The following is a 27,390-nucleotide window of genomic DNA, read 5'->3' on the forward strand; positions in this document are numbered from 1 at the left end:
AGCAGCAGGGTTTGGGCTGAGCGAGGGCTGTTTGCAGGATCAGGGGCATCAATGTGCACACCTCCATGTTTCCTGGGTCCATGCTGGGTTCTGCACTGCGACATTCCTAACGCTCTGTTGTGTAATCTGTGGTTTGGTGTCTGTGTTCCTCACTACTTTTGAAAACTTCCCTCTTTCTTCTTACAAGTGCAGTCAAAGTGTGGGGTCGCTGTAGTGATAACGCTCTGCAGTAACACTTGCATCAGTTTTGGACACAGGGGCAGGTTGGGCAGAAATTGGCATTTTTTTCCCCCCCTCTACTTTTTATTCAGACTCTTTGAACATCACACTTGTTTTTGCTAGTGTATGTCATGGTCCCCAGCAAAATCACCTTGCAGTAACCAGCATTTAAATGCAAATGGTGGAATGTAATGCAAAATATTTCTCTGAAGTGAAAGCGAAAACAGTTTGAGTATTGGCTGAACTGAAATCATTCTTTCTAAAAATGATTAGGACCTTCGGGAGAAAAACTGGGAAGCAATGGAAGCATTGGCATCAACTGAAAAATTGCTGCAGGACAAAGTGAACAAGACTGCCAAGGTTGTAATGTTGACTGCTAGAAATGATGCGTTAAGCTAGAAGCAGATCTGCAGCTGGTTTTTTAAGTGAAATGGAGACACTGAACTTTTACTGCAGTTTAAGTATAATCTCTTCTGAGTGATCCTTCATATACTTTCACCTCTGCTTTTCCTGTTGTCTTTAGGTTGTTTTTTTTTGTTTTTTGTTTTTTTTTTTGTGAATGGTTAGTTTGTGGGCATGCTGACTTTTGATTTCTGTTTGCATAATTGTTAGAGCTGTCGTGAATTGTTTCTGATTTGTGGGAGGCTCCAGATTAAAAGCTGTGCTGGTGAGCAACTTGCTTTCTTCTACTGGGCTTGGGCTGTGCTTGAACAAATCTATTGGACCTGGGAAGAACCAGGACTAAATTACTATTATTTAAAAACTTGGGAGCTTCTCAGAAAAATGGTGTGACCACAGCTGTGAATTTCCTCCTTGAAGGCACATGAAGTTCGACAGGGACTATTGGACCAATGTTTAAAATGATATGAGGATGTGAATTGCCCTGAAAGGAGCTTGTGTTTGCTGTGGGCTTAATTCAGTGTTCATTGCCACTGTGCAGAACTCAAAAAAAACCCAAACAAAACCCAAAACAAAGCATCCAGCTGAGTCTAAGAGCACCAGGCAGGCAGGGGCAGAGGAGCTCTGGTTTGGGGTTGTGTGTCTGGATCTCTGCTCCATGCTGGCCCTGCTCTGGCTGTGTGCTAAAGCTTGCCTGCTTTCTCTTGCAGCTGGAAAACTGCAGCAAAAACAGCCTTTTGCCACTTGATGGTGGCTCCCAAATTGCTGCCAACTAATGCACTTAGCACAGCCTCACCACCTAATGTCTCCTGTCTGTTTGTGTCTCTGAACCCGCTCACGCCGCCGATCCCTTGCAGCAGAGGAACTCAGAGCAGCCAGGCAGTAGCACTGATGTCAAAGGGAAAAACAATCCCAAACAGCAGTGAAGGGTTTGAGCTGAAAGCTCCTCCTTCTGTGCAGTGTTTCAGGCTTTCTACATTCAAGTTTAAATGGGAGCCTGAGTGTTATATGGCTAAACTAACCCAATCTGCCACAAGCACAGCAAGCTCGTGTCTTGTGGCTGCTCTGCTTTTAATGTTGAATACATGGAAGGACAGATCTGTGGTGCCTGTGGCTCTGGGTATTTATATTTACAGAGCACTAACAAAAAAAGCCTGAAGATTATCACACAGCTCTAATAATTATCTCCCATTGCATCCAGGGTTGGGAAAAGAGGATGTAAGTGGCTTCCTCTTAAGTATTTAAAAATAATGTTTAAAAGTCTTACTTTCTTGGCCTGGTTCAAATGTGCATTAACACAAAGTTTCCTTTTGACTTTAATTCTCTGTTTTTGCACCTAAAATTATTTTTAAAGTACAGATTAAAAAAAATAAAAATAAAAATAAAAGTAGCTGATTGACCAAACTCTTTGATTTTGAGCTCACTTAACTTGAGTGGCAGGACTGGTGCGATGTGTGGGTGCAGTTACTCAGCACAGTGCAGTTTGTGTTGTGGGCAAGTGAACAGTGGTGTAATTTCTCTACAAACAAGCTAGATTGGAAGAGAACTTCAGAAAATAAAAGCTTAGGGGAGAACAAACACAAAGGCCAAATTCTGAAGCAATTCAGTGCCCATTTCTGAAGCAATTTACTGGCAATTTTAGGGACTCTGTAGCACCTTTCTCACTTAGAAAAAGACTGCCTGGGTTAAGTGAATTGCTGTAGGCAGAGGAGAGGCTGTTGCCAGGTCAGTGGTGCCCAATCTCACCTGTGCCCTCCTCTTGCTTTAGGAGAAGCAGCAGCATTTGGAAGCCGCCGAGGTGGAGACACGCCAGCTCCTCCAGAAGCTCTTCCCCAAAGTCTCTCTTCCTTCCAACATGGTAAGAGAAGTGGCTCTTCTTCACCTCCTGCTGGGAGTCAGGGAGCTCTGGTCCTGCTGTGCTGTCCTCACAGCCCCTCTATATCCCAAAGTTTTTGCAGTGGGGCGAGAGTGTCTCTTGCTGGTGATGCCTGTACTTGCACAGTGAAGCAAAGCTGCAGAGAAATTGCTTCAAGAAGTGTTAAAAGAGCAAAATAAAAAGTTATTATCTTGTAATTTTTATGCCCCAACATCTGATTTACCTGTGTGTGTTATCGTGTCTCACTGAGATAGCAAATTTTCAGGGGGGATAATGCCTTGCTGTGTTTGCTCACTGTCTGGCATGATGGGGATCTGTATGTTCCAAACCTTTCCAGAGGAGGTGCAGTGCCTCAGTGACAGTTAATACAATTTAGGGGGTTTATTTTGTTCTCAAACACCAATTTCCAGTTTTATGTTTTTGGTGGCTTTCAGTGGTTTGCAGGGAAAAAAATGCCCTGGGTTCAGGTCGGGTAACATCAAGTGAGTCTGGAAGAATGGGTGCATTTCATTTAAAACCTCTAGAGGTTTTGAATATTCCTATTTAAAATCGTTCCCAAATGTGCTAAAGTAAAACAAGTCTTTAAAAAGACTTTCTGTAAGGTTATAAAATAACCTTCTTAGAGTTACACAGCATCTGCTTGATGTGCTCAGGGATTTTGGGAAAGGTTCCTTTGAATCTTCAGATGCTTATGCAGAGCCCTGACACTTGCAGGGAATCCTCTGTCACCCAGCTGTATTTCAGCTCATCCAGGCCCCCCTGAACTGTGTGTGTGTGTCACCACCTCGTGCTCCTGGGTTGCTGCCAGCTGTGTGTGGCACTGGCTGAACAACAACCACGGGGCTGTGTGTGAGCTCCAGGGACTTGGGGCACTGAGCCCCTGCTCCCTCAGCCTGCACTGGGGAGGAAAATGTCCTGAGGAGAGTTTTCCTGAGGTTGTTCTCAGCCTTAACTGAGTGTTTTCCCAACAGAGCCACAGCGAATGGATATGTGGGTTTGAAAAGATGGCTAAAGAATATTTGAGAGAGGCTTCACGATCTGAAGATGTCAAGGTAGGCAGAAAAGATGGATAATTGGTGTGTGGCATAATGTATTTGTCCAGTATAAACCTTACAAATTGTGCTGCGGGTTGGGAAGTTCAGGTTCTCAGACAACTCACAAGAAAATTGTTTTATATTAATTCTGGAGTGGTTTGGGTTAAAGAACATCCAGTTCCAACTCCCCCATGCCTTGCCCAGGGATGCCACTCACTAGACCAGGTTGTTCCAAGCCTCCTCCAGCCTGGCCTTGAACACTTGCAGAGATGAGTCAGCCACAGCTCCTCTGGGCAGCCTGCTGTTTAGGTATTTACAGAAATGTATTTGCACCTGTGATAAGTACCTTGTGGAATGGTGAGTTCATGAAATTGAAAATCCCTATTCTCTTTTTTTTAAATAACGAGATTTGGTTTTTTTTCAGTAACTCAAAGTTTGTGATTGGGCATTGAGAGTTGTAGGTGAGCACGGCACTTGCTGTTTTTCATGGGTTGGAAAGACAGAGCTGCCCAGGAGTGATACCAGCTTGTTGAAATAAGATGAATAGAACTGAAATCCACCCACTGAGATGTGACTCTTGTGGTGCCTTTCCTCCTTTGCCAGGCTATGGAGCAGAAGTTGAAGGAGGCTGAGGAAATGCACATCCTGCTGCAGCTGGAGTGTGAGAAATACAAATCTGTTCTGGCAGAGACAGTAAGTGGGATGCCTGGTCACCTCTGTGATGTTCCAGCTGCCTTTCTTCTGCTGTGAGCTTTCAAATCCCTCTGTCTTCTTAGGAGGGGATTTTACAAAGGCTACAGAGGAGTGTGGAAGAGGAAGAAAGCAAATGGAAGATAAAAGTTGAAGAATCACAGAAGGAACTTAAACAGGTATTTCTGAAGTTGTTTTTTTTTCTCCTCAGTAGCCAGGCAGGTTCTGCTTGAAGTCACAGAGGGTGTCTGAGCTCTGTGAAGGCAGGTGTGGAACAGCTCTGGCTGCCTGGTTTGATGTGTGCATGACCAAGGGATGAAAAAGGTGAAGCCTGCAACAAGTATAATAGGAATGATTCCTCATATCAATGGTATTTTGGTGCTCTGATACTTAACTTCATATAAAGGCTGGGTTTTCATTTTTGAAGGAATGTATTTCCAGTAAAGAGACTGAAAAATGGAAGATTTGTTGATATCTTTAGGTTCATGCCACTATTTCTGTTGCCATTTTTACAGAAGCAAGAAAAATAAACAGCACAGGTATAAAGTCTTGGACTATTTTGATAAATCTGTGTCACAGTCACAGAATCACAGTTTGGTTTGGGTTAGAAGGACCTTAAAGCTCATCCAATTCCATCCCCTGCTGTGGCAGGGACATCTTCCACTATCCCAGGTTGCTCCAAACCCCATCCAACCTGGCCTTGGACACTTCCAGGGATGAGGAGTCCTTTGCTGATGCTGTAGGAAGCAGCCAAATAATAAATAATAATATTAATGCTGATGGGATAGGAAGCCAAGGATTTAATGTACAAGCATCCTGTTAATGTGCCCAGGAATACATATTTTTTTGATCCTGGTACCTTGGACTCTATTTTTATTGAGCACATAGGTTTTTTTCCAAGTATATTTGTCAGTAGATATGGACTCTTTGTGCTAAAATTGAAGTATCATAGAATCATAACAGTTTTCTGAAAGCTGTTAAAGTAATGTTCAATCCATTATGGTCAACTAATTACACTTGAAATTGCCTGCAAAGCTTTCCTTTTAGGAAGGCTCTGTTGCTAGCAAAAGTGGGAAGAAAAAAAAGGCTTTTATGTTTCTTTTCTAATCTAGACTTAAAGTAGGTCAAACTGCTTTTTTGAAAAGTAATTTCTGAAGTATCTCTGCTTAGTAAATTGGAGTGCCACTGTGTGAGCCTGGCAGCAAACAGATGATTTATAAACATCTTGTTTGAGGGGCTTATAAAGGCTGTCAGATCTGGAGCTATAGATGTGCTGCCATCTGCTGCACTTACACAGCCCCAAATAAGGCTAAAAATGCTGGATTTGGGTACATAGATGGTGACTATTCCCAGTCTGGGAAGGATATGTTCCTTACCATGGCTAATGGACAGCTGGATTAGTGCTTATATTCCAAATCTTTCAGGCATGTGGGCTCTGAATATGTCAAAGAACTTGGGTTGGGAATAGGTGGGAATGGTGTAGACTCAGTATATTGAATTATTTGAGTCAATATCTTATTCAACCACTCTGATTTCATCCTTAATATTCTTAGCTCATTTCCTACAATCTTGTATATTCATGCAGAGTTTGTCTTAGACCAACCCAATCAAATATCTTTATATTTTCCCCCCAAACTGCAGATGCGTTCCGTGGTCACGTCGTTGCAGCACGAGGTGGAGAGGTTAAAGGAAGAGAACAAAGAAGTTGAAACTGTACGTGCAGGTGGTTTTTTCTTCTTGTCCTTGAAGCTTTATGTTGTTCAAACACAACTTAGGCTCGTGCTGTAAACCTGAACTTCCCTCCTGCCTGTGCTGCAGTTTGACCTGAGCCTTTTGGGGCAGTGTTTTTAACAGCCAGAGAAGCTGGAGAGTTGTTCTGGTTTTCACTTCTGTGCTCACCCACTGGGGCTCTCTCTTGTGAGACTGAGCAGTTCTCTGCTTGTTGACAATCATGGGCTTGATTCTTTCTCTTTTTATCTTATTTTTTGAGGTTTAAATCTGCACTGTGCAATCACTGGTGCAGTGAAATGCTCTCTAAATGTCTTGGAATATTCAATAGAAATTTACAGCCAGTTATAAATCAAGCAAATGATACTGCAAGAAAGCACTAAAAGCATCTGTTTTAACTCTGTTTTTCTGTTTCTAGCTTAAAAAAGAGAGAGAACATTTGGAAAGTGAACTAGAAAAGGCAGAAATAGAACGCTCTACTTATGTTTCAGAAGTCAGAGAGGTAAACATAATTGTCCAAGCTGTACTTTTTTATTTTTTTTTCCCTTTTGGTTACCAGTTGGCTGGCTAACTAACCTAGTGCTTAGCCCCTGTGGCTGAGGAGTTTGTATGCTTGTGACCTTAGGGTAGAGCAGCACACTAATAACTGAGCAGAAGAGAACGGGCATCCTAAGGAGAGACAAATCCTAAAACTCTAAACTTCATTTCAGCTCAAAGATCTCTTGACTGAATTGCAGAAAAAACTTGATGATTCATATTCTGAAGCAGTAAGACAGAATGAAGAGTTAAATTTGGTAAGAAGCTTGTTCTCCGTTGGGCACAAACCAGGCTCCCAGCATACGTATGAAGCGGAGACTTATTTCAAATCCTGTCTGTTCTGCTAACCTCTTCAGCTTGATATTTTTGTCCATTGAAATCATTTATGTAGTCTGACTTTTACAATTTGTCTCTTTTTCTCTGCTCCTAACAATAGCATGTCTGGTTCTTAAGACTTTTTCCCCAAAGTCTGTAAGACTTTTTCATTCCTGAAACTTCTTGAGAAGATTTGCAGTGTAGGCATATGCAGCAGCAAATGTAATGTCCTTGGAGCAACAAAAGTGGTGCTGTCATGGGTTTAACTGGAGGATTATTCTGTAGTGGGTTTTTTTTTTTCTATCCCCAAAGCTTTTGAGGATGCAGCAGTGCTGTCCGTGCTCTGACTGTGCAGAGCCTGCTCTGTATGAACAGAAATTGGCCAAAGTTAGATTAATTCAGAGTGTTGAGCCATTCAGCTGCTGACACCCTGCTGTGGCTGAATGGCTGTGCTGGCTCAGTGCTTGCATGTGTTACAGCGTGTTTGGCTAGCAATGCTTCCAGCCAATAATGCTCCTATAGCAGCTCTCTCAAGAAGGACTTGGATTAACAGCATAGACCTAAGGATGCATGGTTTTCCATTTTGAGCCCTTTTCCTTCTCTCACTTGTTTCAGTGACCTGTTTTTTAAGGCTGCAGGAGCAGTCAGAGCTTTCCTCTGCTTGTGTTTGGCCAGTGGCTTCCTGCTTTTGGGCCAGAATTGGGGAGGATTGTCTCTGTCACCATGTCTGTGGGATGATGGGACAACCAGGCTACTGCCACTGATGTGACTGGGTTGAAATAGTTGATTTAGAAAAATAACCACCACCACAGTAACAATCTGCTCAAGTTAATAGCACACTAGCCTCAGCAAGCAAAGCCTCTCATTCTGAAAGCGAGGGAAATGGGAATTGAATGCATATCTTGGAGTTAATCAGTAAACACCAACCTCTTTGAGGCAACAATTTATTATGTCTGTGCACAACAAGAGCTTAAAAAACTGAGCTCCCTGCTAGGGCAGCTTGAGTGCAGAGTGATGGTGGTGCTGTGCTGGTGGGAGTGTGAAGATGTTTTAAACAAGCACCTCCACGCAGCTGGCTCAGGAATGCTGTCCTGAGTTTGTATGAGTGGCATTTGCAGGAGGCTGAGGAATAGAAATGATTTGATTTCAGAATAGTTCCCCACTATTTAAAAGGTAAGCGAGGAGAAGCTGAAACTGCAGAGGAGCTTCCCCAAATTTTGTAAGCCCAGCATTCACCAGGCCAGGTGCTCCAAAGGGGGAAGCCTTCCAAGGGTGAGACAAATACAATGTGTAGGTTTGGAGTGGGTGAGAATTCAGGGCTCTGAGTAGCCCGTTGTTCCCTCCTTTAATCTCCTGCTGGCTTCCAGGAAGATTGACAGCAGGAACAGTGAACATTAGCACAGCACACTTCAGAGGCACAAATCCAACAAAATTGGCACTCGAGCTCCTTGTTAGCACTTCTGTTTGAGGCTCAAGCCTCAAGTGCTGTGGCTGGTTCTGTGTGCTGTGTTGAAGAGCAATCAAAATATCCTTTAAAAAAACTGTGTATCTTTTGGAAGGCTGCAGTTTAAGTACTGACTGCAGCCAGTACAAAGTATTCATCCCTCTTGACTGAAATAGTTTCACTTTTTTGGATTGAATCTAAACACAATCGACAACTTAATATCCCCCTGTCAGTGATTCATGCCTTGATGTGCCATTAACAGACTGGTTAAGTCAACATAGTTGTAGTAAGTGGTGCTTTATTAAGATGACAAGTAGAGCTTTTTAGTTTGTTCAGCAGTAGAGAGACTGTTTAGCCTGCTCTGGGAAGATGACAATCTTCATTTTTGCATATTTGCCGTGAATTAAGTTGGAGTCTGGGCTGGCTCCTGTTATAAGGATGCTGGAGAGGTTGGTGTTCTTCTGGGAATGGAGTTGCAAGGTTGAAACCACTTGTGAGGAAACCATGTTTTTGTCTTCTGTAGTTTCCATTCTTTACCTTTATCTTTACAGATGGAACCTCTCTTCCTTGACTGTCCTTGTAAACCTCATCATACATGTCGACTAATCCAGTGTGTGCAATAATTGTTAGTAAATCTTCCTCCCTTTGCAGTCCATGTGCACTAGGTTAATCCCTGGGACAGACAGATGAGCTCTCTGTGTGTGAGGGAAACTGATCTGCTTTGTTACTGTTTTGCAGCTGAAAACGCAGCTAAATGAAACACTATCAAAACTCAAAGTTGATCAAAACGAGAGAGAAAAGGTAGCTGGTGACTTGCCCAAGGTAAGCAGAGACCCTTAGCTGTTGCACATGTAAATATTAGCAAAACCCCTCAGTGTCTATAGTTTTGCAGTGCTGGGAGTGATGATTTGAAGAAACTTGATTTGAGCTGCTTGCCTGGTGTGGGGTGTCTTGCTCCACTGCCTGGGAGTGTAAGAGCTCTACCTGCATGTCTGCAGAAATGATAAAACTGCACCTAAAAGCTCTGTTTGTTTAATCATCCTTCTTGAAAGGCTCCCCTGTTCATGATCATTTTATGCCAATAGGAGCAAGTGGTGATTTGGGGCTGACAAATAATTCTTGATTTTAAAAAAAACCCCAGCCTAAAAAAAAGCTCATCCCACAGCCCTCCACTCACTCTACAGCCTGAGAGTTTTAAATCCAGTCTCAAATGGCAGAGGGTTGCAAACTGATTTACAAAGCATCTGCCTTTTTGCACATGGTTACATATCCACTATAACCCAGGAGACTGCAAATCCCAAAAGTTAGATGTGTGCAAGTGTGATGGGACAAACAGATGGGTTTCCTCTGCTTTTCCTCAATGGCTGCTCTTACAAGATGGGTTGGAGTGGAAAATCTTGAAGCATGAGAGGTCTCAGTGCTGTCTGTCACTCCAGAAACAAAGCTGTCATGGGAGAATTGATAAATGGAGACAAGGAATAGCCTGTGGAGTGGCTGGGCCCTGGCTCCAGACTCTGCAGCACCTTGTTCCTTCAGCATCATAAGCAAATTGGGCTGAGTTTTTCCAGAACTGGAGTGGGAAATGCTGTTGGGGGAATATATCTTGTCCTGCACAGCGATAGATGATCACAAAAGCACTGGAGGGGGTGAGAAGCTAAAGGAAACCTGCTATAATAAAGAATTTAAAACATTTTGCTCTGGACAGTTATGTCCGATGTTGACATACACGGTCAGCTGTGCTGATGTCCATGGCTCATGGTATATTTTACATAAACACAGAGCTGGGGTTAGGATTTTGGAGACCTGCACTCCTGCTCTTGTGAAATTTACTGCATGATTTTTTTACCTTATTACTTGATGTGAGACTATTAAAGCTTCCCTGCAGGATTGCTCTCAGATGCAGACAGGCTAACATGCAACATGCTGATTGTGAGGAGACCTGTCAGTCCTGGCAAATGGGTTGGTCCCTGGAGCAAATCTGGCATAAAACAGATTTCCTCCTGAACACTGATTTCCTGTGTGCTCTCAGAGAAATGGGGGTTTGCTAATTGTTGTGCCTTCCCTGTGTCTTCCTCTCTTTTTTTTTTTTTTTTTTTTAATAATATCTTTCCCTTCCAGGCCCAGGAGTCTTTGGCAGCTCTCGAGAGAGAGATTGGGAAGGTTTTTGGGGATGCCAATGTTATTGAAAACAGCGACGTTTGCACAGACTCGGTGAGTGTTTCCTGCGCCTCGTGCCCCACACAAATCTCAGTGGCAGCTTTGGGAAGTGAGGTCCAGCAAAGGAGCAGGATGTTTGCTGCTGGTGGCTGGTTGGGGTTTTATGAAGATTCCATTGCTACAGCTTTGCCAGGGTGTCAAAGATTCACTGGGAATTTTGCTGCTGTCTGGATCGTGACCTCCTTCCTGTGGCTCAGATTTGCAAGGAGGAAGGGGAGAGATTCTGGGTTTTTCACAGGTTTTTGGTTTGGTTTGGGAAAGAGTGGGGAGATCCCCAGACTTGTCCCTTCAAGAAGGGAAAAGGGAAGCTAAAACTAACTCTGATGGCTGAGTGGGCTGAAAACACTGTTGGGTTGGCCCTTGCTGATGTCAGTAAAGGAAAGGCAATCTTGCACAACCTGCAAGAGTTTTAGGCAGAGATTCTCTTGCCAGAACATGGTTCCTTCTGCTCCTCTGCAGCTGTGGCCAAGAGCCAGGACTTGATTTCAGCTGGTTCTGGCTCCTGGAAATTTGTATTGACCTTGATGTGGTCCAGCAGCAAAATCTTTCTAAGATGAGCTTTGGCAGGGAGCAGCCCTGAGTGCTGTGGGTGGGTGACTGCAGACTGCTGGTGTTCTGTATCCCCCAGCAATTCCAGCTTTAGGGGCTGGGATTGGGTGGGCATTTCTCACACTTTTAGGTGACTCACCTGAGCCTGTGGGTTGCTGTTTAGCACTTTGCTTGTGGAGCTGGTGGTCAGAGTGTTCCCCAAAAGACACTTCCTGCACAGGGGCTTGGGCTGGGGCTTTGTCACTGGATTTTTCCATCTTTGGATAAAAGAACTTTCACACCAGCCCTGGAACAGCTTTCCAGAAAGCAGCTGGGAAGGGAAAGGCTGAAGGAGATTCTCCCCAGCTCAGTGGTGTCAATGGAACTCAATACCCATTTTCTTCTGAGGGACAGAGTGGAAGGAACCGCTGTCCTTTGAGGGGGAGAGGAGCACTTGCTGACAGGACAAATAATTTATATCTAAATCCTTTTAGTGCTGGACCTAAGTGGCTTCATCAGCTGCAAGAGGAAGCTCGAGGTCCTCTGAGGAGAGCTGCAGAACAGCCTCTGTAGTCATTAGCAGGAATGAAATGGCTTTTCCAGGCTAATCAGTCATGGATGCTGATAGACCCTTGCACTGGGCTTGCCCTGTCTGGGCTGGAGATGCAGCTGGGCCTGTGAGATTTCAGATGTGCCAGCCCTGGGAGCTGATTCCTGGAGGATGGGGAGGCCAGGGATTTCTGGTGCCAGGCAGGTGCTGTGTGTCCCTGTCCTCAGCAGACTGGAGAAAAATCCCCCTGAAGCCAATACCCAACTCTCTCTGCTGTGCCCTCATGGCTTGTCCTTGTGGTGCAGGGGACAGTGATGCCATCAGCCATGGCACTGGTGGCTCTGGTCAGCCCCCCTGAGCTGGGGCTGTCATTAGATGTGCTCTGTGGTGGCCCAAACGAGCTCATTTATTAATTGCCTTAACACCCAAAGCCCCTCTGGCTCTCTCATTGCTCTGCTCTTGCTGCACATGGTGGGGCCCAGGTTTCTGCCAGAATATCCATGGCTTTATTCTAAAGAGGAGTGTGGAAAAACAGTCCTAATAAACCTGCAATTAAGCTTTCATTAGTAAAAATACATTAATTGTCTAAGCAGCGCTCTTGACAGGTAGCCATTGGCAGAGGCTGGAATTAGAACATTCTCTTTTCTCCAAGCCTTTTCTGCTGCCTCTTTTTTTTTTTTTCCTCATTTTGAGGGGAGAAAAGGAAACTGTCTCCCCAGAAGCCTAAAAACCCAGCTCAAAATAGCTCTCAGATCAAAAAAGAAAGTCTTCCAGCTACTTCCACCTAGCAACAGTGCCTCTCTTTTTTTTTTATGAAGGACCTGAAAACACATGCTTGAAAATGAACATATTTGTTCCTTCTGGGTGCTGGAACCAACCCACAAAATTGAGAAATGATACTTGCATAAACCCTCAAACACACTCAGAGTGTTTTCTTTAGACTCCTTTTCTTTCTATTTAAAAATAGAGCATTTGGGGTTTCTAATCAGCTGCTTTGTCACTTATGGGACCAGCTGATGACTAAAGGGGGCTTTTTAGTGTGCTTTAAGGAAGTCATTTATATTCAGCAGCTTGCTTAGGCACTGAGCTTATTTTGAGGCTTATGTGAAATCTAATGTGCTTTTCCCCCCAAATCTCAGTGCAGAACACTCCATCACTGGAAACTGGGAATGCCATATGTGTGAAACAGCAGAGGGGAATCTGGCCAGACGCTTCAGCTCCTGTTTCAGCTGCTGGGTCTGAAATCACAGGGGCTTCCCCACTGCCATCCTCTTCCTCTCTCCATCCTCGTGTCTCAAAGAAATGGAGTCACAGAATCTCAGAATGGTTTGGGTTGGAAGGGACCTTAAGGACCATCCAGTTCCACCCTGTGCTGAGGGTGGGGACACCTCCCACTGTCCCAGGGTGCTCCAAGCCCCATCCAACCTGGCCTGGAACATTTCAGGGATGGAGCAGTCACAGCTTCTCTGGGTAGGCTGTGCCAGGGCATCACCACCCTCACAGGGAAGGATTTGTTCTGTATATCTGACCCAAATTTCCCCTCTTTGCCCTGGGTCATGGGGAGCACGGGGCTGGGGCTCAGCAGTGCCTGTGTAAGGCAGCTGTGCACTCCTGGGTTAGCAGGAGCTGCAGGAGGACTGTGCTGAGCTCAAATCCATTGGGATCTAGTCAGGATTGGCCCCAGGAGGATTGGGGATGTGTCTATAATTCATGAGTGAGCACTGCCTGAGATTAGTGAGGCCACAAACCAGAAGGGAGATGCAGCAAATGAGGGAGGGAGGAGGAGCTGTTCCCAGAGAGGGGGCTGGGAGTGGACTGGAAGGCTCCTTCCCTGCTCCTGCTGGTTCTGTGCTGCTGCCTCACTGCTGGTCAGTGCTGGATTAATTCATCTCCTGGGCTGCTAATTGCCTTTGCCTTTCCACTTCCATCAGTCTGTATGAGACTGCTAAGCCAAGTCTCAGACTTGACAGACCTGATTTTCTACTTTAATAAGGGTAAAACAGGTCAAGGCTATCCTAATACAGATCCCAGTGTGTTTTTGTTGTTTTTTTTATTACAGTATAAAAATGTTTACCAGTTGCACAGGAGTAAGAGCTTTGCTGGAGATTATTTTGTTCTCTTGTCTGAGCCCGGAGTTGTTTCTGTAATGCTGCAGGTGCTTGAGTTTGATTTACTGCTCATTCTGCATTTCCAGCCAAATGGGAGCAGGGAAAATGGCCCTCTCTGAACTCCCTCTAATTTCCCTGGAGCTCTGGGGAGAGATTTGCACCCGCGTTATGCATCAGTCTCATTCTGTGGGTAACACCAGAGTGGGGCTGACGGATGCTGAGCTCCTGCAAACACCTCTGTGCTCCTGTGGAGAACTGGCTACTTCTGCATTGCTGACACCATGGCAGAGCTGCTTATTTTTAGCTGTTCAATTTCAAGGAAAAAGCTCTCCTGCAGGTGATCTGCATGTCTGTGTTCTGAGCCGAATAAGGAGCAGTAAGGGGTGTGTTAGATGTGGAGTGCTCTGTGTGTCTCTGGAGGAGTTAATCAATAAAGATAATAAAACAGGGATTACACAGCACTGTTAGCCCAGCCAGGCTGACAGGCAGGAGGGGGAGAGTCCATCTTCAGCTGTGACACTTCCTGATTAATAAACTGTTGAATTCCTAGGAAAAAATAAAAAAGGCATTTATTTTTGTTTCAAAACACAAGCTCAGCATTTTCATTCCAGCACAGGAAATTTTCTAGCTCACGGTAGCTTTCATTTTTCCTTTTCTCTGTGTTTTCTGGTGCTTGGACTGCTTTGTGAAGCCCTCATCCAGGTCCAGGTGTTGCTGGGAAGTGGGAATTTCCCCGGGGTTTAGAGCAGAGGGTGAATCCATGGGATGGCTGTGGGTGGGGAAGGCTGTGGATCTCCAGGCAGCTGTTCCAAATGCTGTTTCACATTTGGGGTATTGGGTACTGCTGAGGGCACCGTCCCACAGATCCTCAGTCAACCCCAGTCCTTGGTGGCCCAGGAGTTTTGCTGTTCCAACTGTGGGGTCAGAATCATTCCTGTGCACCTCAACCTGTGTTATAAACCATGTCTGTGGAGGGGTTCAGCCAGGCTGGGGGGGAAATAACCTTTGAGGTGCATCAGCTGTGGATACCAGCACAGTTCCTGGAAGCAGGGAGTGCTGCAGGAGCTGGATGTGCAGGTGATTCCCTGCAACAGGAAAAGGCTCCTTGACTTTGAACCATGTTCTCCTTAAACGTGGCCATAACCCTCTGACTGACAAGAATTGTTCCCATCTCCACTATGAGTTGTAATTTTATACAGAGGATCTAATTCTAGGCTTTCTTGGTAATTAGATTGTAAATGAGTTTTTAATGATTTCCTTTTCTTTTTTTTCTTCCCTTCTTCCAGGAATTGAGTGATAAAAGGCGAAATGTGGGGGTGAATCTTACCCAGGATGTGGGTCATCTCAAGAAGCTGCTGGTGTCAATAAGCCAAATGCTGTCAAAGGGATGAGGGCACTGCAGCCAGGTGGGTGTGGAGACAGTGGCCCCCCAGTTCAGCTGCTGGGAAGGTCACTGGTGTTGACCAGTGTTAACTGGTGTGTTGTGGTGGGACTTTATAGGAAATGGATTTGTAGAGAGACGCTGTTTTACAGCACAATGACACAGATTCTGAACTTCAGAAGGCTGAAAATGACTCCTTTATTTTTGGGATGTGTCTCCCTTTTATATTATTCTACACTGACCAATTTGATTGGTGAAGCAAAGACAAACCTCTTTAATCACATTGGGCAGATGAGAGGGACATCAAGAAGTCCCTCCTAGGAAAAGGAATGAAAACATAGTACAGTTACAAAAACATGTATCCTGTTTTCCCTGGGAAAGGAATTTCAGAAAACCAAAACATCTCAGGCACAAAACCAAGGCTACAGTAGAGAATTCTCAAAACTGGACAGAAAGCTCACATAGTCTTGTGCAGACATCTGTGTGCAAACTCTGAGATAAAGTGTGCTGACTTAGAAAGGCCATGGAATAGGGCAGACATTGTTGAGAGAGAAATTAAACTAGAAACAAGTTTCAAATGATGACCTTGCAAATAGACTAGATATTTTGGAGAAATAGAACTACAAAAGATGTATTGTAGTAAGACCTATGTAGGGTATTTTTAAATTATTAGCTTAGAAGCATTAGTAGCATTGTGTGGCAAAAACTAATAAGCCAAAAACCACTTATAATGTATTGTAATTAGGAAATAGTTTGGCTTCTGGTTGTGTGATTTGTAACATCAGTACCATCTCACCCTTCTCATGAGACTGAGAATGGAATAAAAGTCTTTAAATGCCTCTCAGGAACCCCATCTCTGGGTCAGAAAAAGAGTTTTTCTGACTGGGCTTGGTCTGAATTAACAACTCTCCTGTCAGAATATGAGACTTTTTAGAATTAGATCACAGAATCAGTGAATTATTAAGGTTGGAAAAGCCTTCTAAGACTGTGAGTCCAGCTACTCCCCCAGCTCTGCCAAGGCCAACGCTGGCCATGTCCCCAAGTGCCACATCCAGACAACTTTTAAATCCAGGGATGGAGATCCCATCACTGTTCTAATGCCTGACCCTGATAACACTTTCAGTGAAGAATCATTTCCTAACACTGATCCAAATTCCACATGCAAATCATAAAAAGCTTGTGGTGGGCACTGGATTTGTTCCTCTCTGGATGCACACATCAATTAGCTGAGACTAATCTTGAGTCCCCATGTCCCTGTTCCTCCCACTCTCTGCTACTTCTTGCAGCAGGTTGCCCCAAGTTTTTTTTCTTCCAGAGCCTGTGCCTTTTTTTTTCCTTTTTGTTTGCTCTACCAGCGAACTGTCTGCGCTTCCATGCTCTGATGGCTTTGGGATGGAGGATATAAAATAACCCCCAGCAGTGCCTGGCTGTGGGTGTCTGCAGCATCAGCCTGGGCATGAGCTCTTCATCCACTTACAGACATGTGGACAAGGCTTTAATTTTAATAAACAGCCAGCTTGGAAACCTGGACCTTTGTGCTGATAAAGTTAAATGACCCAGATTTAGCTGAAGGTTAAGATAACTGGAATTTTTAAGGAAGCAATTGCAGATTTGGGTCTAAACTGGGATCTGTCTATCTTGGGAGGCAGCTCTGAAGAAGGAGTGTCAGAGCTCCCTTTCATCTCCTGAGGATGAGGACTTGTATTCCTGATTCAGGTGGTTTTTATGCTCCTGCCTTTGCAATACAGGGACAGCAGAGCTGGTGGGGGGTTCCTGGGTGTGCAGGTGGGAGGGAGGTGCTGCTGCACCTTGGCCTCTGCTCTGGGAGGCTGTTCCTGCTCAGCCTCCACCACCCAGGCTCGTTCCCCTGGGCTTCCTGGTGAGCTGACAGCAGGAAATGCAGGCAGGGTGCTGGGTTTTCCCTTGGGAGCTGCTCCTCTGACCTGGTGATTTGTGTTTCTCTTGCAGAGTGAAGTCACGGGGGAATCGTTCATTTGAGGATAGCAGAAGGCATTGTATTATATTTTGCCAAATTAAAGCCTTATTTATGTTTTCACCCTTTCTACTTCGTCAGAAACACTGAACAGAGTTTTGTCTTTTCTAATCCTTGTTAGACTACTGATTTAAAGAAAAAACCCCAACTCTCTAGACACCTCCAGAGTTTAGTTTTATAATAAAAAACAAACCTGTTTGGATAATTAGACCTTTACATTCCTGGAGAGACAGTAAACACATAATCTTTTATCTTATTTTGCTCAATAAAACTTGTTCAGAAAACTCCAACGTGGTAAAGTCACCGATGGGAAATGACATTTTAATACTGATGTTGTACACTGTTTTACTTAATTACATTTTTGGGATTAGCTGCCTCTGACTTCAACCTCAAGTAAACACTCTCTTTTTTTTTTTTTTTTTTTTTTTTTTTTTTTTTTTTTGGTTGCTAATGTAATCAGTTTTTGTAATGGTGTCAGCAAATAAAGGGATGCTATTATTTAAGGTGTTCCTGCTCTCTTCTTTCAAGTGAATTTGGATGACTCAGGTGAGGTTTTCATCTTTCCCCTCCCTGAAATGAGCATCAGGCTGCACCCACTGTGTTTGTTTTTTGGGCAGAGAAGGAGGCACCAGCTTGAGAAGAGGCAAACTGGGGAGATTTGGCAACTCCAGAGTGAGGTTTGTTTTTTTTCTGTGTGTCTTAGAGGAACCTCTCAGTCCTGTGGGATTCTGCAGGAGGCAAGGTGAGGGGTGGTTTGGTTTTTTAGAACACTTGAGGACATGGATTATCTGAGGGAAGGCAATAAAGCAGAGGTCAGTCATTAATTGGGGGTTAATTGCAGAGGTAAAACAGATCAAACTGAGCTCCACTCTGTGCTATTTTTTTAGTTAATATTTGGCCTTCACCAGGCACGAGGTAAAGAAGCTTCTTCCTTACATGGATCCAGTGATCTGGATCATGCCAAGTCCTGCTGAGAGCTGTGAAATAGCTCAGAAGAGGGAGAAAAAACTGGAAAATGTGGTTTCCTCACAGCAGGAGCTACCCCTGGTCTCCAGCTGTGGCCACTGAAGTGTGTTGTGTTCCATGGAGATGTTATTCCCTGGAGTTAAAACCCAAATGCATTAGCCTGACTTGTTGTAAGTGTTTGAGGTAGAAAGTAGAAAGACCCCCTGCAACTGCAGATCCAAGGAAAGCCTGAACCCTGGAGCATCTCCACACTTGCCCAGGTTGGGGTCAGAGGCTTTAGCAGGTGTCTCAACACCCATTTTGGGGTGTAAGTAGCAGTTTAATGGATCCATGCAGATTTGACTGGTTTAAGATGATTTAAGAGCATAACCCAGGAGTGATGATGGTTTGGGCTGGGGGTGTCCCTGTGCCTCTGATTCCTTCCTGCCCCTCAGGGGAGTCCCCTTGGCCACCCCCTCTGTGAAGCTCCTCTGAAGCATCATCCCAATGGGAACTGGGCTCTGCAGGTACAAATGATGTCCTTTTTTCCTTAAAAAGGTGGGTTTGCAAATGCTGGAGGTGCCTCATCAATAAATAAATGCTTTTGGAAGGGACAGCAGTGCCTGGAGAGCCTCTGGATGCAGCCCTTGGAAGTCTGGCTGTGTCTCCAGGCTCTTGACTTTGTTGAGCTGCAGAGCAGGAGGTGAAGGTGCTGCTGCAGAGCTCAGCTGAAAAGGGGAGAGATGTGCAGCATCATTCCCTTTCTCTCTTGGCAGGAATTCTCCCTGGAGAGGACGGGAGATCTTTTAGTTTTGAAATTTAAGTGCAGGGATTTTTTTTTTATTTGGCTTTGGGGGATGTGCAGAGGTGTTAAAGGCAGCTGTGGAAAGATCCCCTGGAAAGCAAAGCCTGAAGAAGGGTGAGGAGAGGTCAGGCTGGTTCCCCAGGAGCACTGGGAGGAGGGGAAGATGCTGTTTCATCTTGTCCTCTCCAGCCCTGGATAAAACACGGCTCATCTCCAGTTTGGAAAGCTTTGCCTCGCCGGTTCTCAGTCACAGAGAAATCCCTCCTGCTCTGAGCAAAATGGGATGAGAAAAAAAACAAAAAACAAAAAACCAATTTACAAAGCGTGGGGAGCTGATTCATCAGTGCAAAGGTAGAGCTGGTTCTTGGTGTGTTCTCAGAGCCGGGAGCTCCTGGATCTCTCAGAGCTCCATCCCTGGAGAGGAGGCACAGAGGAGGCAGGATGGTGTCTGCCCGCGCTAGAGGGAGACAATAGCTAATGGATACACGGATGCTTTTCTTGGAAAAAAGCCCGAAGTGGGATGTTCAAATGCTGCCAAATGGAAATTTTTTTTTTTTTTTTTTTTTTTTTTTTTTTTTTTTTTTTTTTTTTTTTTTCCCCCCGAGGTGATTTGCTCCCCAGGTGCGATGCGGGGCCTTGTCAAACCTGCACCAACCCGGCTCCTCTTGCCTTCAGTTCACCATCACCCCTCGAAATGGGAACAGGAGGGGCAGGGGAAGGCTCTGAGCTCTCTCCCTGAAGTTGTGCTGCCTCTCCCGAGTCCCCCAGCACGGCTAAAAGTGTTTTTATCCCACTCTTTTTTTCCGGCTGTATCCAGCAGCAGGTTGTTTACCCGGGAGCTGCTCTGCTGGGTTTTCTCAGGCAGTGACTCACTGGGCTATTTATTCCTGGGATTAAAAAAAAAAAAAGGAAAGCTCGTGCGGCTCGAATTCAACCCCAAATAATTCAGCTGATTTTGCTATAATAATCCTCTGCAGTGACACAGCTGTGTGTTCTCTGGGGGGTCCCCGTGTCCCCCTTGCTCCCTGTGTGGCCTTGGTTTTGTCCTGCAGCATCTCTCAGGGAGGGTTTTTAGTCTTGGAACAGAGACTGGGCAGAGCTGGAGAATAAAGTGGGTATTTATTGAAAGGCCTGCAAGATTCACCTTGGGCAGGACAAGAGCCTGGTCAGGGCTGCACCCAAGGTGGACCCAAAATGGTCACAAAATGGATGACTGGCTACAAAGTCTTACATTTTTATAAATTTTGGTCTATCTGGGATTTTGTTGTCCAGTTCCAGTTTCAGGTTGTGAGGTCTCATCCTTCTTGTTCCTCCCTTCTTCAGTCCACCATTGTTTGTGCTTTTGGGCCTGAAAGTTGTCCTTGGTCTCCAACAGGAAAAGGATTTGTTTTGTCTCCCTACTCTGTGAAGAGCTGAGTGACTCTTAATATGAGACTCAGAACTGCCCCCCTGGACAGCACAGAATCTAAGAATATAAAAGCTGAAACTTAAGGCATCATGGTGGTCACCAAGGATCTTGCCAGGCTGGTTTTGGCAGGGCTCTGCCAGAGGGTTGTACTGGGGGGGCTCTTCTCTGGGTCTTGGTGGAAGCTGAGCAGGGGGAGCTTCTCCTGGCTGAGTGGGAATTCCTAAGGGAGCATCCAGAAGGTGAAAACCACCCCATTTCTGCCAGACTTCAAGGTTAAACATCATCTTCTAGCAAAACTCTCCTCCATGGGCCCAGACTGTACTTGTGCCCTGGCTGGAGAGGAAAAGTTTTGGGAAAAAAAGCCTCTGGTGATGTTATGGGATGTAAAGTCTCCAAAAACTTTAAAACAAATTGGAAGATGATTGCTGCTTTTCCAGCGTTCAGACTTTCTCTCACATCCCCTTGGAGATCTGTCTTGCTCTCACAAATCCCTGTGGATCCCCTGGCTGGGCAGTGGGGTGAGAAATGGGCAAGGGATGCTCCTTGGAGGGACATTTAACCAAATATCTTCATGGAGGGTGTCTCCTCTCCCAGACTTGCTTAAAATAAGGCTGGACCAGTTCCTGAAGGCACAGATTTGGGAGCTCTGCCTGTCACAGGGGCAGGATTAAGGCCTGAGAGGAGACCTCCTCTGGAGCTTCATCTGGATGCTTTGCTCTGTGAGGTTGCCAAAGCAAACCAGTCAGCCTTGAGGACTTTCCCAAGTCTGTCTGAACGACCAGAAGCACAGGAGAACCCTTGGGAATGCCAGGACTTGCTCGGGTGCTCACTGGGGGAAGGTCACCTGTGGTGTGTCCCCTTGTGTCCCCACCTCTCCTCGTGCTCTGACAGGGGGATACACAGAATGTCTCATTTCTGTTTGAATTCCTGTGTTCCTGTTTTTCCAAGGGCAGGCCTGGGAGGGTGCTGAGGTGGCTGCTGGAAGTGCCCCTGTCCTGATGTCCCCTGTGCCTGGGATGGGTGCAGGTTCTGCTCTCATCTCGTGCCTCCACAGCACAACCTGCACATGGCTCCTCGGTGGCTCTTTGCAGCTTCCTGTGGGGATGCTTCTATTTTTGGAGTGGTTGCACCTAAAAATACATCTCCAGGCTCCTGGGGAAGCTGGCTCTGCATCATTGAGGAGCTAATTAAACTGGGAGAAATGCAGGCCCTCGAGCAGGGCTTATTCCACGTTGCTGAAAATGTTGGGGGTTTGTTTTTATCTCGTTTTTGCAGCGATCCGTGTTCCTCTCTTGCACTGCATGGGCAAGGTCCAGAGGTTCATCCTTCCTCTGTGGGAAGGGCAGGTTTGCACCTGGTGTTTGGGCATTAATGCTTTGTTTTTGTGCAGCTGTGACCCCCCAGACCCTGAATTTCAGCCCCACTGTGACCATCACAGGACCCCCTGGGCAGCCCCTCAGTGGAGAAGGGATGGGGGCCTGGAAAAGAGTTTTAAATTTCACCCTGTGTATTTCTGGAGATCTGGGGTTAATATCCAGCTCAGATGTGCTGAGAGGTCCCAGTGGGCTTTGGATGTCCAGCTTGGCCATCAGCAATTCTTTATATTAACAAAATCACTGTCAAACATGGCCCTGGGTCCTGTTTGTGTCACTGTGGGACCCAAAGCCACGAGAGGACGGAGACTCTGAAGGTTCATGGCCTCTGTGATGTTCTCACAGGACTTATTTGGGTAAAACACTCCTCACCACCTCAACCAGGCTTAAAGCAGAGAAAATAAAGACTCCAAGACCATCTCAAAGTTCATATTCAGAGCCAGAGTGTTCCTGCAGCACATCAATGCTGCCCAGGGCCATCCTGGAAGAACCTGATCTCTTGCTTAAGCAAATCCTAGCCCAAGCCTATTGAAAACAACCTGAGCTGCACCAGGCTCGGGATATAATTCTTTAAAATCAATAAATATTTCAGGAGCAGAGGGAGCTGGTCTGTATCAGCAATGCTGGTCCTGGCTGGTCATTATTAATTCAATGGATGCAGTTGTAAATTGGCTGAGGAAGCACAACAGCTGAAATTTTAAGTGCTGCCTCCCAACCCCACATGGCTGAGGTGATTTTCTGGATCTTCAGTGACTCAGGTTGGAGGCCCCAGCCTCCACTCAGGTGTTAAATACAGAAAAAAAAAAAAAAGTTATTTTGCACATGCCTCAGTCTGTGTCCTCAGTCTCTGGGTGTAGGAAGCTTTGACAGCAGAACCTGGACTCCCAAACAATCCCATGTGTTTTCTAGGATGTCTGTCCTAAATCTCCTGCTTTTGGGGCCCTGTGAGGGAGTGAAAATCTTGGATTAAGGAGAGTCCAAGATAATGGCTGCCCTGGCAGAGTGGGATCAGTCCCTGTTCCCAACCCAATGGGGCATTTTGTTACCCAGCTGAAACAAAGAGAAAGTGATACCTCTGTCCTCTCAAAGGGCTTCTGAAACCTGATGAGGAAAACCAGCAAGAGCAGCCTGTTTGTTGGTGTGTGTGAGAACACAGTTGCTCCCTTGAGAATAAAGTGTTTGTAGGGAAAAAGCCTGAAAATGGGACACTCAGGGAACAGCAACTTCTACATCTCATGGAATCCTTTGGGACTAAGAGCAGGAGAGGATTCCCCAGCACTGCAGGTTTAACAAGTCTTGTACCAATAATGGGGCTCTGATCCCATATAAACATCATGTCCATATGTTATATATAGATATAACTCTATTTGTGTGTGTTTCACCAATAAGGGGAGGAGTTCTGTGGTTCCAGGCCAGGTTGGACAGGGCTTGGAGCAACCTGGGATAGTGGAAGGTGCCCCTGCCCATGGCAGGAATGAGATGATCTTTAACCAACCCAAACCATTCTGTGACTCTCTAAGTCCTAATTTGCAGTTAAATCTTGCCTGAGGATGGCTAAATCCAAACACCTTTTTTTTCCTCACCTTTTGCTTAAAATCCATGTTCCAGGCTAATCTTTTACTAACTAAATCCACCTTTCAGCATTAGCCTTTGCCATCATCCCAGTTCCCCAGGCCCTGCAGCCGACAATAAGCTGCTGTAACAGCAAACCAGCATTAACACAAGGGCTACTCTTAATTACAGGAGCTGCTGTTTATCTCCCCAGCTCTGTTTGCTGCTGACAAAAGCCTGCTCAGGAGGGGGGTCTCTTGTTAATAAGCTGCGTGTGCACCCCAGCAGCGACATATTGATGTATTTTTAATAAATATTCTCCTTTAAAGGGCCACATATGTATTCTGGGCTAATCCTCTCATTACAAGACTGAGGGGTGGCTCTGAGGTCGGTGAGAGTGTTCCTGGCAAAGCTGGATTTCCTATTCATGGCTGGTGCCTTAGATCTTGTGCTTTCCTGAAGGGGGAGAGATGATGAGAGCAATAACGACTCGCTGTGCTAATTATTGGCATCCTTGAAGTTTAGAGGATGGAGGTGCATCGCCTCAATTAAGGAAAAACGGGGAGTGATAACCTGATAATAGAGAAGCCTTTCATTAATCAGTCCCCCTGGAAATGGGAAGCTCTGCTGAGGCTTCTCCCTGTCCAAATACCTCCTTTAGGATGGGATAATAGGAAGGGAAATGGAGATAAAATGTTGGGATGGTGGCAGAGCCTTGTCCTTGGCAGGAATTCTTCTAGTGAGAGCTTCACTCTGTGCCAGGAGGGTGAAGGGTGCAGGGGCCTTTTGCTGCCTAAGCTGGAGCAAACCTGGAGTTAGTGGGATGGAAAGGCACATTTAAGCCTTCTCCTCTCTGCTGTTTACCTTGCTCTCCCACTCGGGTTGCAGGGGCTTTAATTTTGTTAAAATCCGATTAAAATATTCCGTTACCATTTGCTCAGTGGCCGTGCACCAGCAGCTCTGTGTACACTGGGCATCTCAGGAAAGGGGGAAAGGGCTCACACTAAAGCTGCTAAGCCTGCACAGGCCAGCAACCACACAGGCTTTGAGCTGCTGCATCCTGATTTTAGGCAGTGGAAAACACTCACTTATGTTTTCCCTACTTTCATCCTTTTTCTCCCATGGAAAAACCTCCTTTTAATGCGAAACCTCAGAGTCTTTTCTTCTGCTGACTGGGGAGAATGAGGAGAATCCTGGAGGTAGAGAGACTTTAAGATCAGGCTGGTTCTTTGCAGGATAAAACATTCCTGGCTCTGTAACACTGGTTTTCCTTTCCGTGGTGGCTCTGGATGGATCCCATGGTGCAGGTTGATAAAACAGCACCACAAATGCACAGTTTTTTACCTCTGTCTCCCCAAACTGGAGTGCAGAGTTCACTTCGTGAACAGCATCTTGTTTAATTTCCTGAAATATTTCCACTTTGCATGGAGCAGTGGTAGGGCTGGTGTGAGTCCCCTGACAGTTTTAAGAGGGTTTGGACAGTTCACATCTCTTGGGTTTAAACTCCTTGGCTACCAGACATGGGAGCAAGTGGTGAAGGCAGCCCTGGCTTTGCAGGAGCTTTCTGCCTTTGGGAAGCTGCAAGACGGGACAAGCATCAGCCTGGAAGGGAATTTAGGGAGGTGTGAGCTGTCCCTCACCACTCTGCCAAGGCAGGAGTGAGGAGTAGAACCCCTGGGGGAGGTGTGATGCTGTCTTTTGCCTTTTCCCAGTTGTTTTAGTAATGAGATAGATTTTAGTAACAGCATCATCTTGAGCTGCATCACATGGAGAGCCTGGTTTGGGGGATGCTGCAGCACCCACGCCTCCCTGGAGTTCATTTTGGGGATGGGGACAGGCTGCCACTTATGAGCAGGGCTGTCCCCGCCATCCTCTTGGCTTGGGATGCTGTTGAGGGGGAAACCCTGGAGGGGAAATAATATTTGTGGCTGCTGTCTGCACCCAAGGGTTCTCTGAGAGCATTTGCTCCACCACTGCGGGGTCTGGGCTCACACACATCCTGCAGGGACGGGCTTTGGGCAGCACTTTGGGTTGGTTTTTTTTTTTTTTTTTTTTTTTTTTTTTTTTTTCCTTCCTCTCACCGGCAGCGAGGGAGCCTGGAGGGGAAGGATTGCCTGCTGTTCTTTCTTTGCTGAGGGGGAGGAGGTGGCGATGGGAATGACTCACCCGTCTAGCGGGTCCCTTCTCCCCAGCGCTGCTCCCACGCGGGAAAGGTGATGGTTCCCCTCCTTCCTCGTCAGGGGAACAATGGAGCTGTCGGAGCTGTTCCCTCTGCAGCCAGAGGCTTTCAGAGATGCCTTCAAGGGGAGCAGAGGGGAACTCTGGGGTGGCACCGTGTCCTTCCAGTGCTGCCACACAGCTCTCAGCCCTCCCGGGGGATTTGTGGTTTTGTGCATCACCTAAGGGAAAAATAAAAGGGGTTTTTGGGAAGGGTAAGGACAAAACTCTGCAATCCCTCTCCAGGGGCTGGGCAGGCTGTAGAGATGCTCTCCCAGCTGCTGGTGGTCTGCAGCACGGGATATCCTGAGCCACATGTGCTTTCCATGTGTTTAAGAACCATCCATGAGCTTATCCTGTCCCTGCTGGAGCTCCCCTGAGGCAAGGAGATCCATTGATCAAACACCCACACTCATAGGGATCCACTGCTAAATCCTGCTGGGCCTGTGCTTGCAACCCCAAACAAAGCTCTTAAAGCCTGCAGGATTTGTTCCAGAAATTCCTGGCACGTTCCGGCGGCTCCTGGGAACTGATTTCATATTTTGTACAAATGTTTCCCCGGCCCCTGTGAGCAGGAGGCGAGCGAGCGGCTCGTGCAGCAGCTGTTGGTGTCACAGCTGATTTTAGCCCAAATTTGGCAGCTCTAAGCTCAGAGCCTGCCCGAAGGCTTCAGCTTCTCCATCCCTCCCAGCAGCAGGGTTTGATTTTTCCATGGGTTCAGACACCAGAATGAGTCCTAGGAGTTTGGAGAGAGTTGTCACCAGCAGAGAAATCAGCTTTGGCCTCTGCTCAGGGCTCCTGTGTGCTGCTCCAGTCACCTGTCCCAGAGCTTGCAGGTGGTGCGTGAAGCAGCAAAGCCTGGATGTTTTCCATAAACTGTGGGAGAGCCCCCAAAACTCTGTGTGCGGGGAAAGATGCAACGGGATGGGCAATCACAGCTGAGCCAGTGGTGCTTGGCCTTGGGAGAACCCACCTCCCCATGTTCCTCCATATCTGAACTCCCAACTATTGCCAGTGCTGGCTCCTGCTCTCCTTCAGTGTCTGCTGATGCCATGGCAGCATCCAGGCACCTTTTCAGCTCTGGGACTTTCCCAGAGACATTTTGGGTTTAGAGGGAAACTCTTGCCCATAGACACATGGCTGAACCCAATCAACACCATGAGAGCACAGGCCACAGTGATCTGCTTCCCACATCCATCCATCCATCATCCATCCCTCCATCCCTCATCCATCCATCATCCATTCCTCCATCCATCCATCCATCCATCCATCCATCCATCCATCCATCCATCCTCCATCCATCCCTCCCTCCATGTGCTCACAGCTCTTTCCACACTCCCAGTACCCTCTGGCCTTTTGGCTCTGTCCTGCTAAGGAAAGGTGACCACCACTATTATGCTCCAGATTAATTTTTTTGGGGGGGCTATTTATGAAGCGTGGCTGGATCTCAAAAGCCCATTGTGGCAAATCATAGGCTGCTTGTGTGGCATCCCTGAACGGGAGGGGAGTTACCCTGTCCCCATGACAACCAGCATTTGAATTTAGAGCCGTCTACTCGGAACAATTTGCCTTCACATGGTTTGGAGGAAACACTTTGAAACCCTTGTAGTTCCTTTCAGTAGCCTTGGTTGTTAACAACTCCCAAACTTAATAATTAACAGGGGCTCTACAACAGATAATTACTGTGCTTTGCATTTTTCTGTCCCGCAGGTGACCGGAGCAGCCCCAGGACTCTCCCTGAGCCCCTTCTTCTCCTGGAGGAGGTTGGACGAGGGAATTTTTGGAGCTTGGATGAAGGAAGTGGGTGGTGAATTTTTGGCCGACCTGAGATATTTGGGCAGTGCTCAGGGATGGATGGTTTGGAGAGGGAGAGGCTGAGCTCTGCTCTGGGGTGACATCCCTGGAGTTGACCAAGGGATGTCTGGGAATTTCTCTCCTTCCCTGGAAATATCCAGCTCCCTGCCATCTTTCCTTGGCCACGCAGAGCCATGAAAAAGGGGTTTAAAACAGATCCTGGTGCTTTGCCTGGTTGTAGGGTTTGGTGAAAGCCAGCTGGGTGCTGACTGTGCTGC

At 46.3% G+C, this 27,390-nt stretch overlaps 1 protein-coding gene across 7 annotated transcripts in view; it reads left to right on the plus strand.

Annotated features, from left to right (window-relative positions):
- The window catches only part of KTN1 (kinectin 1), a 53,756-nt gene extending 36,144 nt beyond the window's left edge, over positions 1-17,612 (plus strand). For 2 of the 7 annotated variants that reach the window (XM_083864507.1, XM_083864508.1), the window contains 12 exons: positions 493-579; positions 2,387-2,476; positions 3,466-3,546; positions 4,132-4,221; positions 4,305-4,397; positions 5,860-5,931; positions 6,365-6,448; positions 6,657-6,740; positions 8,981-9,064; positions 10,361-10,453; positions 14,932-15,051; positions 16,995-17,612. In XM_083864507.1, coding sequence (XP_083720633.1) covers positions 493-579; positions 2,387-2,476; positions 3,466-3,546; positions 4,132-4,221; positions 4,305-4,397; positions 5,860-5,931; positions 6,365-6,448; positions 6,657-6,740; positions 8,981-9,064; positions 10,361-10,453; positions 14,932-15,036 — 963 coding nt within the window. In that variant the 3' untranslated portion in view covers positions 15,037-15,051; positions 16,995-17,612. The remainder of the gene's footprint in view (positions 1-492; positions 580-2,386; positions 2,477-3,465; positions 3,547-4,131; positions 4,222-4,304; positions 4,398-5,859; positions 5,932-6,364; positions 6,449-6,656; positions 6,741-8,980; positions 9,065-10,360; positions 10,454-14,931; positions 15,052-16,994) is intronic. The other 5 variants (XM_083864509.1, XM_083864513.1, XM_083864510.1 and 2 more) reach the window with 4 other exon arrangements.
- The last annotated feature ends 9,778 nt before the right edge of the window (positions 17,613-27,390 follow it).

This window comes from Zosterops lateralis (genome assembly GCF_965231275.1).
Source record: "Zosterops lateralis genome assembly, chromosome: 6".
In the NCBI taxonomy this organism is placed as follows: Eukaryota; Metazoa; Chordata; class Aves; order Passeriformes; family Zosteropidae; genus Zosterops; species Zosterops lateralis.